The 13,807-nt window shown below is 48.3% G+C and overlaps 6 protein-coding genes across 6 annotated transcripts; 2 read left to right on the plus strand and 4 right to left on the minus strand.

Annotated features, from left to right (window-relative positions):
• Window positions 1-3: 3 nt before the first annotated feature.
• BJ212DRAFT_1309752 (uncharacterized protein) lies at window positions 4-1,284 on the minus strand. The gene is made up of 3 exons (XM_041333944.1): window positions 1,005-1,284; window positions 735-944; window positions 4-661 (listed from the first exon to the last, which is right to left on the minus strand). The coding sequence occupies exons 1-3, from the start codon at window positions 1,110-1,112 to the stop codon at window positions 185-187; spliced, it is 795 nt and encodes a 264-aa protein (XP_041199840.1). The 5' UTR covers window positions 1,113-1,284; the 3' UTR covers window positions 4-184.
• BJ212DRAFT_1309754 (glycosyltransferase family 4 protein) lies at window positions 1,285-4,449 on the minus strand. Its single transcript, XM_041333945.1, has 9 exons — window positions 4,056-4,449; window positions 3,749-3,994; window positions 3,199-3,697; window positions 3,118-3,131; window positions 3,015-3,067; window positions 2,739-2,938; window positions 2,431-2,683; window positions 1,999-2,378; window positions 1,285-1,940 (listed from the first exon to the last, which is right to left on the minus strand). Exons 1-9 carry the CDS (start codon window positions 4,167-4,169, stop codon window positions 1,489-1,491), a joined length of 2,211 nt encoding a protein of 736 aa, XP_041199841.1. The 5' UTR covers window positions 4,170-4,449; the 3' UTR covers window positions 1,285-1,488.
• Window positions 4,450-4,586: 137 nt separating this feature from the next.
• BJ212DRAFT_1257689 (uncharacterized protein) lies at window positions 4,587-6,520 on the plus strand (the record flags this gene model as incomplete). Its single annotated transcript, XM_041329879.1, has 2 exons — window positions 4,587-4,841; window positions 4,910-6,520. 2 exons carry the CDS (start codon window positions 4,587-4,589, stop codon window positions 6,518-6,520), a joined length of 1,866 nt encoding a protein of 621 aa, XP_041199842.1.
• A 444-nt stretch (window positions 6,521-6,964) lies between these two features.
• On the minus strand, window positions 6,965-8,501 carry BJ212DRAFT_1474195 (uncharacterized protein; the record flags this gene model as incomplete). Its single annotated transcript, XM_041339051.1, has 7 exons — window positions 6,965-7,140; window positions 7,193-7,317; window positions 7,381-7,445; window positions 7,496-7,533; window positions 7,585-7,868; window positions 7,946-8,138; window positions 8,189-8,501. The coding sequence occupies 7 exons, from the start codon at window positions 8,499-8,501 to the stop codon at window positions 6,965-6,967; spliced, it is 1,194 nt and encodes a 397-aa protein (XP_041199843.1).
• A 47-nt stretch (window positions 8,502-8,548) lies between these two features.
• On the plus strand, window positions 8,549-11,023 carry BJ212DRAFT_1309773 (LETM1-like protein-domain-containing protein). The gene is made up of 7 exons (XM_041333946.1): window positions 8,549-9,094; window positions 9,152-9,295; window positions 9,347-9,961; window positions 10,034-10,210; window positions 10,321-10,419; window positions 10,469-10,757; window positions 10,807-11,023. Exons 1-7 carry the CDS (start codon window positions 8,654-8,656, stop codon window positions 10,899-10,901), a joined length of 1,860 nt encoding a protein of 619 aa, XP_041199844.1. The 5' UTR covers window positions 8,549-8,653; the 3' UTR covers window positions 10,902-11,023.
• Window positions 11,024-12,206, minus strand: BJ212DRAFT_1309775 (uncharacterized protein). The gene is made up of 6 exons (XM_041333947.1): window positions 12,154-12,206; window positions 12,019-12,115; window positions 11,905-11,957; window positions 11,732-11,849; window positions 11,627-11,674; window positions 11,024-11,574 (listed from the first exon to the last, which is right to left on the minus strand). The coding sequence occupies exons 1-6, from the start codon at window positions 12,187-12,189 to the stop codon at window positions 11,312-11,314; spliced, it is 615 nt and encodes a 204-aa protein (XP_041199845.1). The 5' UTR covers window positions 12,190-12,206; the 3' UTR covers window positions 11,024-11,311.
• Window positions 12,207-13,807: the final 1,601 nt, after the last annotated feature.

The raw sequence follows: 13,807 nt of genomic DNA on the forward strand, positions 1-13,807 counted from the left end.
TTAGGTTGTTATGACATGTTTAAATCCAACGGCTTCGGTAAACAAAGCAAAACACTATGATTTTGGGCCCTCGTCCAGGATCCTGAAGACCAAGACAACATGAATGTGATGTAGGCTGCACAAGTTAGCTATCACCTGTAAAGTATTATAGTTCTAAGATTAAGTAAGGTTGCTACTCCAATGTCTAGTCGAAATGCATCCAGTGCCCCTTTTCGCCCGTTCTGCATTTCAGGCAGTCTGCACGTGGCCCCATCGTAAAGCGCTGCTTTCTCCCTGAGGTTGACTTAGGTCCTGGAGATTGGCTGATCGGAAGTGGCGGTGGAATTGGTATTTCAGATGATGTAGTCTGGAAAAAGTCATGGCTTTGAGTTGGGACCGACTGTAATTCCTGCTGGTTTGATGATCCGTCCGACGATATACCAGGTTGCACGTATACCGAAGAAGGCTGTTGCTGATGTGTCATGATTAAGCTTGGTGTTAATGGCTGCCCATCTGCCAGTCCGACGACGATTTGAGATGGGCGCTGAGGAGGACCAATGTACGCTTGTGATGCGTTTAATTGCGTGTTTGTAGGGTGTGCCCGTGATGGCTGTAGTAGCCGTGGTGGCGAAAAGACAAGCACCGAGGAGCAAGACTTTAGATGTTCATCTGGGTCGAGTGCCTGGGATGTAGTTAGCAATCGGACAACTAAAGAAACACATTGACGAGCAATACGAAGTTCAAACATCACTTACCATGTTCTCATCCTGTACATCACCAGTCACACTTGGCAAAGGAACAGGATCGACACTATTCGGGCGTCCGATAGAGAGGTCGCTAGCTTGCCTCACCCAATCATCTGGGCTTGGTTGATGATGATTGCTCGAGTTTTGGTTGGTAGAAAATACACTGGAAGATGCTCGTCGACTCAGATACGTATCCTGTAAAGCAAGTGATGAACGTTTCTGTTCATACAACAAACCACTTGTGAGCTATTCTATCTTGTAGCAGTTGAAGTTACCCACTGGCTGGCGTTCTTGGCTTGGGGAGCCAGGAGAGCGGGACCTCTTCAGTGAATAGTTGAAGGAGCGTGTCATCCTTGTGGATGGCGAGTGAGTGTCGACTTCCATCATCTTCGAGCTATTAATCAAGGGGCTGCAGCCAACAAAATATTCGTGAATAAGAAAGACAACAACGAGCTACAACGAAATCCGCTTTTATAGAATCAGCATTTGTCAAAAAACAAAGCAGAGTTTACCAGAGTCGCCACAACTCGGAGTTACTGCCGAACGTTGTGGTTACAGTTGCTAATGGTACTTTTCTGTACTTTGTTCAACTGATAAGAGTTCAACGAATTGCAACAAGGACTACATGTACAGTACAGGGTAACAGTTTATGAGATATACATAGCATCTACTAGCCACAATAGCTAGGATCTAGAAACAACTACAAGATGAGTCTTCACAATTTCGTAAAAGCAAGCGAGTGATCCATTTGATTCTAGTGTCCTCAACCTTGCATGTTCAGCCCGCCACGAGGCAGTCTAGGTTCACCCTCAACGTAAGGCTCCCCAGTCTCCTCTCTCAACATGTCGTTGAGCCAAGCGCCATGAGGCTGGATCTTCACACCGCGATTGTACATTACGGCGAGGTACAGCCAAGCAGCGGCGTTTCCGACAGTGCCAACTTCGTCAGAGACGTGTGTACGAGCGTACTCGCTCATCTCCGAGTACAACTTCTCGTCGGTATACAAGTTGAAGAGGTATTTGGCAACGTCATTGTTATCGCCAACCTCTGTGAGGTAGCCCGACTTGCCATGCACGATTTGAAGAGGAATACCACCAGTGCGGGAAGCCACGACAGGTATACCGGCATGCAGTGCTTCGGAAACTTTGACTTCAAAGCCCTCACGAAGGGAAAGCTGAAGGGCAATCTTGGCGTTAGCCATCAGAGCGTCGAGAACTGCGTGCATGATGAAAATTAGTTCCTAAGCAACTTCGAACACTCGATGATCACGCACGTTGGTCACTCGGGGGCAACCTCATCACAACGATGTCTGACTGGTATACCTTGTAGTCAGGCGAGCTGACGAGGTTCATGACTTGGTCGTAGATGATGCTGGCATCAGGGTCATCGACAGCACCGTGGCCACAAATCAATAGCTGGGGCACCTCGGCTTCGGTAACCCTTCCGGACTCCTTGAGCATGACGCGGAAGCGAGCATAAGAGTCGATGACATTTGGAATACCCTTCGATGGGTCGAAGCGGGCAACTTGGACGACATAGTCGCGCTGAGGCCATTTGAGCTCGGCCATCTTCTCCTTTACACAGAGGTTCCGGAATTCGCCCATGTAAAACTGGCTATCCCATGGGTGGAGGTCCTTGTTCAACCCGTCAAGCCTTGCAAACAAACACATCAACGAATGAAGCAATAAACTTGAGCCTGGCTTACCAGTCAGTGGCGGCACCCAGCAATGCGAGCTTCTCGATAGGGACATCGCTAGGGACGAACTTGCTGACTGGATGACTGATGAAGAGATCTGCCAGTTGAATGTTGTTCCAGAGATATTTCCAGACTTCTTCCTGAGGAGATCCCTTCACATGCACAAGATCGCTGCGGATCTCAATGTGCGACCGATAGACAATGGGAAGCTCCGGTCTGACTTTTTTAATGAGCGGAATAAGACCAGGCATCTGAGGGTCGTCTGAATGGTACAGTGATGAGGGCTCGATACCTGAGAATGAGGACTAAGGACTCACCGATGAAAGCAATGTCAACGCCGCCAGGGGCCAGGGGACCACCCTCTGCAGTCCATCTAAGTCCATTTTTCAGGATCCATGCGTCGAATTGATCTTTCGCCGCCTGGGTGAGGCGAAGGTCTGGAGCAGCAACACCTTGCAGGATGTTGTGGTTGTTTTTCGTGGTGCGGAATACGCTTGGCGATGGATTCGGCACGTACCTAGCAGTCGTCGCCGAACATCAGCACCCAGGTACGACAAAAATAGAATCATGAGGGTGCGGAGATTGTTACGTACCATGCAACGTCAACATCCAGGGCAGTGAGGAACCTGATGAGAGCATGTCGCATCTGTCGTAAGCGTGAGTAAAACTATACCGGGACCCATGAAAAATACGCACCAAAGCTACTCCACCTACAAGCGCCAGGAAAAACCACGGGATTATGATCAGATATATGTTGGTTGACGATAAGCTACTCACCTCCCTGAGGTGTAGAAGAGAAGAAACCGATCTTGACCTTTTTCTCTCGCAATTCGTCCGCGAGTTTGTTGACGGCATTCCAAGTACCTGGTCCAACAGTTTTCCTGTAAACGTCGAGATCGTCTATCAGATGGATCTTGCCAGCCGCATCGACGGTGACTTGATTACGGGGACCGATGGTGAGGCGAGGGTTATTGTTAGGGCCGAAATACATGATACATTTTCGGGCAGCAGAATCAGCTTGCTCATCGAGAGTACGGGGGATCGGAAGTTTCGTGGCGACACCTGACTGGAGGTTGTTGTTCTGATCCAAAAGTGGGGATGGATCAACAAAGACTGTGGGGGTCTCAGCACCAGAGGGAACATATGAACCAGTGGTCGAGGAAATGCGATGCTTGACGTTTGGGCGCGTCAGAGAATCAGTGTGGAATGGCTTGATATTGAAGACGATTGGGACGACATCAGTCTCAAGCCAGAGATGAGTGCAGAGATTGGGACACTGGACGAATATGTAAGGATCGATCGCAAACGAGATAGAGTGGATACTCGCCTCTTTCAAAAGACCGAGGGTAACACCGGCACCAAGGAACTTGCACAAGTGCTCTTGAGAGAACTTTTTGATGGTCTGAAGAACGTGGTTCGCAATCTCAGATGCGGACTTGGTGGGATCGCTGGAGGTGTAAGGCACGATGACCGATGCAAAATCGGTGTTGTAGACGGAGTCATGTATGGAAATTGCGATTTCAAAGCCTTGTCCACCATTCACAACAGCACCAGCAATACCTGCCCACATAGGCTTATAACACGCAATCAGCATCAACATGATGCACTGAGAGGAAATGATCGATCAAACTTACAGTGAGGGAGGAGTAGGCATGAACAGCAGGTTTCCCCGCGGCGCCAACGCTGGAAAGCCTGCGCTTGGCGTGACTGGAGCCTTTGGATTCAAAGTCAGTAGTAGGAGGGGACATGGTAGCCTAAGTTGAAGTTAACAGAAAGGGCAGCGCGCTATTTAAGTGAATCAGGAATCAGATTGGCGCTGGTAGTGGGGAAGGGACTAATCTTTAATTGGTTGAGGAGTTTGTGCACCAGAAGCATAAGAAACTCACACTGCATATAGAGTTAGGCAGAGACCCTGATCACATCTGAGTGACAAGCAAGGACAACGCGACCTAAACTGGATCTGTTTGAGGGGGAAATAGGAGTTAATGAGGGTCTTAATCGGTTGAACCTTACGAACATGTCCTGCACAGTGGAGTTGAAGTTGACAAACGGAGTTGATCTAATCAAAGAACCACCATCGATACCCCTGGAAGTACAGAGTTTTCGGGGTCTTACCAACCTTGTAGCATCACACGGTTGTCCTTAGTCAAAGTATACATACATGCATGACCTGCCCCGACTGTGGGGGAACTTTTGTCTGGGACGACGACGTCTGCTCTTCCATCTGCACAAAATGTGGTACCTTGTCTAATTCTGCTCAGTATGTCCTTGCTTCCCATACAGAATCCCATGACTCTTCCGTGCGCCAGTTTCAACCTACTTCATGGCTTTCCTCCTCTGCGGCTCCTCTCAAAAATATTCACAAGCAGGGATGGAATCTTGCTGGGCAGCACAAAGAGGCGCGTGACAGAGGGAACGCTGTGGGTTTATTTTTTTATTTCTTTTCTTTTCTTGGACACTATTTACTCACTCCCGCACGCCGTGTCAGATCGCCATGAGCATTTTCATCACATCCGTCCTGACCAAGTTGAAAAATCCCGGTCTGTCCCCACGTGCGGAAGCCATCTTCACACAAGCTATGACAAAGGGCAAATACAGGTGGGGACGCAAGGCAAAGCTAGCTGCCGGTGCATCCATGGCCATCGCCCTACGTGAGGCACACAAGTCGGATTCCCTCCGCGACATTGCCTTTTTCCTTGATGACTCACCATTGTCTCTGTCGCGCGCATTTGTAGCCGTGGTATCTCTTCTGGATTTTGACCTAAGTTCATCAGACCCAGTTGTTCATCTTCCCATCCTCCTGTCTCATCTTCAGTCCTTATTACATCCTGAAGCTTCCACTTCTCATCTACCTCCAGATCTCGTTGCCATCCTCACACCATTGTCGCCTCATGCGGTATTGCGTACTGCTACGTCCCTATCGGGTATTATCAGCCGAGAGGCTTGCGCTATACCCGTACTGCAGTCTCCCACCCCTCCTATTGCCTGTGCAATGCTCATTCTTGCACTTGAAGCGGAAACGCGCAGCCCCCTGCCTCACCTAAGTGAGCTGGCTAACGCGCTCGCGTCGCGCTTTGGCTTTGCGCGTGGTGTAGTTACATCGCGTTACAAAGCATCCTATGATCTAATTGAGGAATGGATTCGAGAAGTCCCTTGGCTCGATCAGTTCGTGTACAAGGGAAAGGGTCGTGGTCCCTCTGCTCGGTCGAAAGTTCCGAAACGCTCTATTGTTGCGAAGGGGATCATAGATGTCATTCAATTTCAAGAGGAGATATGGACGAAGAAAATGTCCGCTCTTGGAAAGGCTAGTATCGTAATTGAGGCGGATCCGGCAGACGACGACGGCAAGAAGGATGAGGAGGCATTTTTCTCGGAGACATTTCCAATCAGCGAGCCTCCTGAGCTTCGCCATCACCAGCCCCGCAAGAAACGAAAGACAAAGGATCATAGCGTCGAGAATGCGTATCATTTTCTGCTTAATCCTTTGTCCGCGAAATCTTATACTCTGTCGAATCCTATGGTATCCGAGGACTCGGGCGCTTCGACAGCACGTTCTGATTCTTCCTCGCCTATCTTAACACCGCCAACTGTTCCATTTACGACGCATCTCCTCAGTACTTTGTCGTACGATTTGAAGCATTCTCCTTCTCGTCTCCAGCTACTGGCTCTTAGCCGAGGTGGCGGGTCTGCGGAACACATTCGAGACGACGAGTTATTTGTAGACGGTGAACTAGAAGAGCTTCTTCGAAATAGTGAGGAACAAGAGGCCTTGAAGCCACTATTCCGACTGCAGTGGCAAGAAGAAGATGACACAGTCGCATACCACGCAGATCGCGGACCACAAACCGCCAGAATGGAGGTGAGTCGTGGCTCGGGACGCGTCGATATGGCAGCCCTGGCACGTATTCTAGGCGGGAAGGAGGAGGAGGAGGTTGATGACGAGGAGTGTGAGGTCGAAAGCGGATTATCGGCGCCGGCGACGCCAAGACACGTTCAATCTGATGCTGCCGAGGAGGTAAGCGCTTGGCGGCCCCTCTCGCCCGGGAATGCTTTTTCGAAGCATTGCACTAGTATGGATAGGTACGAAGAGGAGTACTGATGGTTGGACCCGAGGCACCCCCGCAGTCGGTGCAGATGCTCTTATTTTTTCATGCTACAGCACTTCTGTCATGTAAGTATCCATGTGGATATCTCGCGCTTAGAATGGTTATTGAACTTGCCTTTTGTTTGAAAGCTGGAGCACAAGGTAATTTTTCATTTGGTTCATATCTAGCCTACGCGATATGGCAAATATCGCGCCGCCCTGGTTTGTGTAGGCTTACTGCAATCTGGATAATCGGGTCCGATATTGGAGGTAGTACAAAGATCCATGGATCGATTTGAAAAGAGCTAATTGTAAACCTGAAAGCAATTTGGAATACATCGTCCTCGTGGCCTGTCAAAGTAAAAGGCGTTCTCCACTCTATCCATAATCAGCTATGGGTAATTAACGAACATTAAATAAGTGGAATTATACAGTAGTTTAACGACACTAAAAATATCATTAATTCTCCACTTGTAGGCCAGGATCGAACCCCTTTGGAAAAACCTGTCGGACATTGATATTAATCCGAGTTGTCCGCATGTATAATTCATATGATGTCCAACTAGAGAATCCTTCGCCATCCGATTTCAGGGAGAAGTGATCAGGCAGAGTGTCCTCCAAGATACGGGGAACGCCTGGCAGATTTGGATCAGATCTCATGTCAACAGACGATGGGCTCGGACAAACCGTGATAGGCCCGTCTACAAGCAGGTCCGGACATTATCACAACATCACCCGAGCGAAGAAGAATCGCCGTTGGCTCCACATCTCTAGTAAGACCACCGATGAGGAAGATAGCGGCGTTGCCCAGCCTGTCGCGAAATCGCCACATCAACATTATTAATGATCAACGAAGATAAGCCTTGATAACTGACGATATCGAAACCAGAGGTGACGTAGCACAGACTTCCGAGCGATCTACGTGTGCCATGAGAGTGTCCTGCAGGAATTATTAAGACACTCCTCGATTATTTCGGGCATATGTCATACCTTGATTTGATAGTAATTAACGATGCCAGCATCAGGTTCTACAAGCGCCGCAGTTAGTCAGGCGAAGTTGAGAAATCGAGAATTCATACCATATGTCTCATGCCAACTTCTCCAATGTTCATCAACCCATCCTTCCTCGTCCGATTGTCCAAATACTTCTTTCCAATTAACAGCGGAGACAGCCCGCTTGCATATGGCTCCGATTTCATTGTCGACACGACCTTTGCCCTTGGTGAAGTCATATTGCTTACTACCCCAATGATATGACCATCCGATATTTGCCCAGCGCAACCTTGAGATAAGTGCAGTGGGTGAGAGCTGGCGAAACAGTCGGAGACGGCGCAGGCGGAGGCTTCGGTGAATGCAACATCGACTGAAAATTGGCGGGATCAGCTGGTGTATTAGAGACCAATTGCCTTGATCCAGAGTTTCCGTATTTTGCATCCTGACAACTCTGGGTATGCTCGTGTTCTGATCAAAGGCGCATCTGAATTAAGATGTGCATTCCATAACCCTTCGTTGGGCAGGATATAATGAGCATCAAGGTTTGTTTCATTGGGATGCCGTGCATGGTCACGAAGAGCCCATTGCACTAGTCGTCGCTGATCCTGAGGGGAAACAAACGATGGAAGTATAACAAGACCTGGTTAATGGGTTATTGATTTCATCTACATGGTATGCCCTCCTGCGTACCTGGGACGTGGGGGACTGCAAATGCTTTACCGACGCCAGAAGACGTCGATTCATTCGTATCAAGAAATTTGATCTCAACCCCGTTGCAATAAAAACTCTGACCACTGGCTAGTGTCACAGCATCACAGGTGGCTGATGATAAATCTAGGACGTGGCTGAGATCAGGAGGGGGGAAACGTGCTTTATATCTTTTCTCCGCTGCTCGGAATGGGGTCCATTCTGCATCTAAATCTTTAGTTCTACTCTTTGTCGTCTTCAAGTACTGTCGCCTGGCCTTTTTATAAGCTGCACTGGAGGGGTCATAGATGTCCATGATCAAGATTTAGATCCTACTACAAACAAGAACAAAGAATGCGCTCTGAAGCCTTTTTCAATCTGCCGAACGACATACGTCGGTGTCATTCCGCGAATTTTATGGTCGACCAGTAATCCAGCTAGAACTCTTCAAATTTGCTCTTAACGTCCATGTCGGTATGGCTACCGCGCTCCCAGCAAACTGCTTTTGCGCGGTGTTATAGCCGTCAACTCGTCGAAGCACGAACCACTCGTTACATTTCTCTTGGTCCACACACCCACCTTGTGTCGCCGCGTTCTGCTACTTATGCTCTCATCTCTCACCGCGCCCAGAGCACATCAACTTCTTCATCTGCTCCCGCAAGCCGTGATGCTACGAGTAAAATTGTTACCAATGATTCTTCCACTCTTGAACCAAAGGCTGCACCCCCTGCACCTAAGGATCCTACCTCTGACGCACCGCTCATGACTCGGGCTTGGAAAAAAGTGAAACACGAAGCAGCGCACTATTGGCATGGCTCGAAGCTACTTGTTTCAGAAGTCAGGATCTCCGCCAGACTGCAGTGGAAGATTCTTCATGGAGAGAGTTTGACCCGAAGAGAACGGCGACAGGCGAGCATATTATCTCTGATACTGCTGACGGCCAAGTTTATGATAATTGGTATCTAGCTAAAGCGTACGACCCAGGACTTGCTTCGACTCGTACCCTTTGCTGTTTTCGTCATTGTGCCTTTCATGGAGCTCCTACTTCCTGTCGCTTTGAAACTATTTCCCAATATGCTTCCCTCGACTTTTGAAGACAAATTTGCTGCTGTAAGGGGTTGTCGCATATTTTCACCTTTCGCTTGACTAATGTACGAGTAGGAAGAGAAACAGCGAAAGCTCCTTCGAGTGAGACTCGAAATGGCAAAGTTCCTTCAGGAAACGTTGCGAGAGTCTGGCTTGAAGGCAAATGCCCACATAGTAGGCTCGGACGCCTTCGAGGAGTTTTTCAGGAGGGTCCGTTCCACTGGAGAGTCACCCTCTGCGACGGATATTATCAATGTTGCTAAACTCTTTGACGATGACCTTACTCTTGATAACTTGTCTCGACCGCAACTCGTTTCAATGTGTCGGTACATGGGCGTTAATGCATTCGGCACGGACAATTTCCTTCGGGGTGCTATTCGCTCCCGTCTCATGAACCTTCGCCGAGATGATCAAGTCATTTACTCTGAAGGTGTCGAAGAATTATCGACCTCGGAGTTGCAGGCTGCATGTCAATCGCGTGGTATCCGTACCACTGGCGTTTCTCCTGCGCGACTTCGGGACGAGTTGACTACATGGATTCAGCTACATCTTCATAATCGTGTTTCTGGTGTACTGTTGATTCTCGGACGAGCCTTTCATTTCGATCGCAAGCCAGGTGAAGATGAAGATGGAAAAACAACTGTAATTAAGAGCCTTGAAAGTGTCCTTAGCGGATTGCCAGATAACTTGGTTCGTACTTTCTTTTCACTCTCCTCCCTATCATTGACGCCGACCACTTCCAGCTAAATGAGGCTGAACTAGGAGGTTGACTCGGACAGTGCTAGCTACAAACAGAAACTCGAAGTTCTACAACAACAAGAGGAGCTCATTGAAGATGAAGAAGAGCAAGAGCAAAAGGAAGAAGATGCGCGCCGTGCCAAGCGTGAGGCTGACGAGTCAGAAGCACGCACCGCACAGTCTCTTCTACCTGACACTGAGGTGACTTTGACCTGCTACCCTAGCTTCTATGTTTTAACTTGCTTGGTGCAGCTTCACCCGGAACGGTTTGAAGAGGAGAACGCTCGCATGACCACTGAACAACTGAAGAGCTTGGCGAAGCGTTGTCGATTTTGTCAGCACAGTCTAGTGTTCTTAAAGAACGTGATGAGCTTCGTGCCCTTATGGAAGAGAACCTTCAGGCGGAAGAGGTAGTGTTTTGAATTTTGTTGCAATTTCCATACTAATTATTTCACTCAGGACCCCAAGTCACCTTCAGGGGCGCTGACAAAACGTATCCGGACAATGCTCACAAAAATCGACACTCAATTGCAAGAATACGATTCACGTGTTGGTAATTCCTTGCAGATGTTCTCTGCGGATGCACAGGGACGCATACCTGTGAAGGACCTAGAGAAGGCACTCGCTGTGATCAAGCACAAGCCCGACGACGTGGTCGGACAAGCAGTGATCCAGAAGCTAGATGTCGACAAAGATGGGTTTGTGGAGCTGGAGCACGTGCTTGGTCTTGTAAGGGAAGAGGGTCTTGGTGAGTAACCCGGTCATCTAATGGGGACGTGATCTGATCATGAGGCTAGGTATCGAGATTGATGATGAGGCCCAAACGTTAATTGGTCAGGGCAAAGAAATCAAGGACTCGAGACCAAGGAAGGAGGACATTGTTCAGGAGTAAGGCCTATTCAGACATTTTACACATAGACTAGAGCACAACTCTATTATCCCTACGTACCGTAAGAACTTCATACTGAGGCTTCGGCCAGCAAAGGCGACTAGATCGTATGGATTGTCCTGGAATCTCCAAACTGTCATCATTCAAGTCTTTGCGATCGTCGTGTATATAAAATACAATAACTAATGACTTGTAAATAGTACTCGTGCAATGTGCAATGGAAGCATTGTTGCTGCACAAAGAGGTGAGGACCCGGGAACCAATATATGCGATTTGTGATGATCGTGAAGGGTATTAGATGGTGCTATGACTATCCAACAGTGGACTGAAACTCGAGCACGCACAAGTGCTAAAGATATGGATAACTGGGAAGCAGCCCTGCATGGAAATAATGGGCGAAAGGGTGGCTTTCATCATGCGGTTGCTGCGAGGGGAGTTGTTGACTTTTTTTCCTCTCCAACGTCACCGTCAACTTTTTCAGAGAGGTAGCCTTCCTCATCATCACCATCAGCTAGTTCAGCCCACCACCGACCAGCCTGAAGTATCAGGACACCTGTCAGCGCTACGCTGCAAACGAGGTGGTTTGACGCCAGGTCGAGAGTAGGTGTTCTCAGTAAACGTGGAAAAGCGTCCTTTATGTGGTGGGGTGGAATTGTCGTGAATTTATCCATGAGATCTGGAATGAACTTCCTTAGTATTGCTACCCATGGTTTTATAATTCGACTGACTGGGAATGACGGAGTACGCGTACATGATGACAGCGACACCGTAGAGGACTAGAGAGTAGAGCATATGATGAACGTTTTGATGAAGAACTTGAGAGGGATACATACAGATGCTCCCTCCGTCAAACATCAAGTTGCCCGCTTCCAAATCATTGAAACTCCAAAAAATGGTCGTTCCGCCAAGTATAATGATGCCAAAGAGTACATATAAAATTTGTACTGGGTCCTTTGGTCAGTATCGAGTAGTAAAGGGCTGCGGTCCACAAATGCTCGTCAGTTACCGGTGACTTCCACAGAGTCAGAGAGTCTGCGATCCAATGAGTGAAGAGCGAACCTGAACGTAGATGTTAGCCTGACACATCGACGCCGAGGAGGTCATGAAAAAATAAACCGACCGAGTAAGAAGGAGGTTATGCAAACGACAACACCAGCTCGTACACCCATTACTGCGCGTTTGTCCAGCGATATCTGAAAGCAACTGGTCGTATTGGACTTTGTCAAAGGACCGTTTAAGCTATGCACGGGGTCACTGGTAACAGGCTATGATCTGGACGGAAGGGCACCATATTTGGTATGCATGTGGACGGCCTGCGTCGGAAGCAATTAAACGTCATCGATCCGCGTTGTCTTGTGACTTGGTTTTCTCCGCACTAGCATTGACTTTCAGGCTTATATGTGCTCGCGCTCACTACTCACCGAGTCGGGGCCATTCTCTCTCCATCCAGACGCCGATCTGGAATCGGTTATACACATATGTAGCCCTCTGTGTCGACTTGAATGACACGGTGAGTGGTCTCATCGCGAGTCTCACAGTCTGCCCACGCCTTTCGTAGATGGTCTCCGCATGTGTTCCTAAACTCGTCATGTTTACTACGCGGTCTCGTTTACAGATGTGACGAGCGACAAGACCTTGATTTCCCGACGCTATGGTCTTGTTGACATTGATGCAACAGTCTTAACGTTCGATTTTTCAGGAAGTTTGATATATATATATTCCATTAATACCGTGACCACTCCTGCGTCAAGTTATCTTGTCACCCTAATTTATATCGTCTCTAGTCGAGTAAGCGACTCGCCCTTACTAATTTCCAGTCCAACCTCTTGACAGAGCTTCCGCCATTAACTGCTTCTAGATCTTAGAACCTCTCTTGATAAGACGTGGTGCTGACACTACACAGGGCGTACCGGTATGATTCTTATTGTTCGAAGACTCCACCTGCCAATGCAGGGAAGAATAAATGATGTCATTAATGAGCCTCCTCAGTGGCCGGTGAATTGGTATTCCCTATCATAGTTGCTTGGTCACTCCGCTGATACTCATTGTGTACTAGTATCCAATAGATGACGCAGACATCTATTTTATCCCACTCAGCCTCGCGGAAGTGCAGGCTGTGAGTTTACCCAACAAAATTATTTCTGGAGGAGATGATTGGATCGGCTGTGGGAGATAGTGGAGCGCTGATTGGAGGCGCTTATCGGGCCATGGCCCTCAGCCGCTCTCAAAATTACCAATGTACCATCCCTCGGACCTTCTTCGCCTTGTACTGTTACGGACATGTTGAAAGCATCCGTCCTATCATCAAGCAAGCTTCCGCCACTATCACTGATATTTGCATGTGCTCATCCTGGAGGTCCTTCGCAAACTCTGACGTGGTCAATTCACGCTCTAGCCCCCGCCGCCCCACAAACTCCAAAAGCACGAGACTATTCGGGACCGCACAAATGGTTCCAAATTCTGCGAAATAAACGTGCGAGCCGTCGCAGTCAGCCTGCACAGGCGTTTTGAACCACCAGCGGTAAGTAAGTTCAGTGAAACCAATAATTTCAGAATAATCTTAAGATCAGTTGATGTAGCATAGGAACTCCTTTCTTCAGAGTGGATACCAACCCTGTCAGCTTACGAAGTGCTCAGTCATCAGTGAACCCAATCACAAAGCACGATATGGAAGTTGTTTCGCTATATTGATGTTGATCTCGATAAACTGAAGCGGTACATCAACGAAGGAAGAAAAACACGCATATATGCACTTTCAATGGGTGTTTTTCGATTTTTTCACTTGTTGACCCATGACCAGACTCCTTTAACTCCTTTTCATGGCATGAACAAAAGTTGTCAACACAAGCATCAAGCTCGATTAGTTGAAGGAACACGGAGGCCCAGGATGTCGAAAATGCTCGAGAATA

The sequence above is a fragment of the Suillus subaureus genome (assembly GCF_016647635.1).
Source record: "Suillus subaureus strain MN1 chromosome Unknown BJ212scaffold_1, whole genome shotgun sequence".
NCBI classification, from domain to species: domain Eukaryota; kingdom Fungi; phylum Basidiomycota; class Agaricomycetes; order Boletales; family Suillaceae; genus Suillus; species Suillus subaureus.

Bases quoted from the DNA above. Each gene is read 5' to 3' on its own strand.
- BJ212DRAFT_1309752 (XM_041333944.1), bottom strand. From the start codon at position 1,112: ATGATGGAAGTCGACACTCACTCGCCATCCACAAGGATGACACGCTCC. The intron at 945-1,004 runs GTGGGTAACTTC...TTGTATGAACAG, and splicing joins CAAGCCAAGAACGCCAGCCA to AAACGTTCATCACTTGCTTT. The intron at 662-734 runs GTAAGTGATGTT...ACTACATCCCAG, and splicing joins ATGTACAGGATGAGAACATG to GCACTCGACCCAGATGAACA.
- BJ212DRAFT_1309754 (XM_041333945.1), bottom strand. From the start codon at position 4,169: ATGTCCCCTCCTACTACTGACTTTGAATCCAAAGGCTCCAGTCACGCC. The intron at 2,684-2,738 runs GTGAGTCCTTAG...TGTACCATTCAG, and splicing joins CGTTGACATTGCTTTCATCG to ACGACCCTCAGATGCCTGGT. The intron at 1,941-1,998 runs GTGCGTGATCAT...TCATGCACGCAG, and splicing joins GTTGCCCCCGAGTGACCAAC to TTCTCGACGCTCTGATGGCT.
- BJ212DRAFT_1309775 (XM_041333947.1), bottom strand. From the start codon at position 12,189: ATGGTGCCCTTCCGTCCAGATCATAGCCTGTTACCA. The intron at 12,116-12,153 runs GTGACCCCGTGC...CCTTTGACAAAG, and splicing joins CAGATCATAGCCTGTTACCA to TCCAATACGACCAGTTGCTT. The intron at 11,575-11,626 runs GTCAGTCGAATT...AGTTCATTCCAG, and splicing joins CGCGTACTCCGTCATTCCCA to ATCTCATGGATAAATTCACG.
- BJ212DRAFT_1309773 (XM_041333946.1), top strand. From the start codon at position 8,654: ATGTCGGTATGGCTACCGCGCTCCCAGCAAACTGCTTTTGCGCGGTGT. The intron at 9,296-9,346 runs GTAAGGGGTTGT...ATGTACGAGTAG, and splicing joins TTGAAGACAAATTTGCTGCT to GAAGAGAAACAGCGAAAGCT. The intron at 9,962-10,033 runs GTTCGTACTTTC...AGGCTGAACTAG, and splicing joins GCGGATTGCCAGATAACTTG to GAGGTTGACTCGGACAGTGC.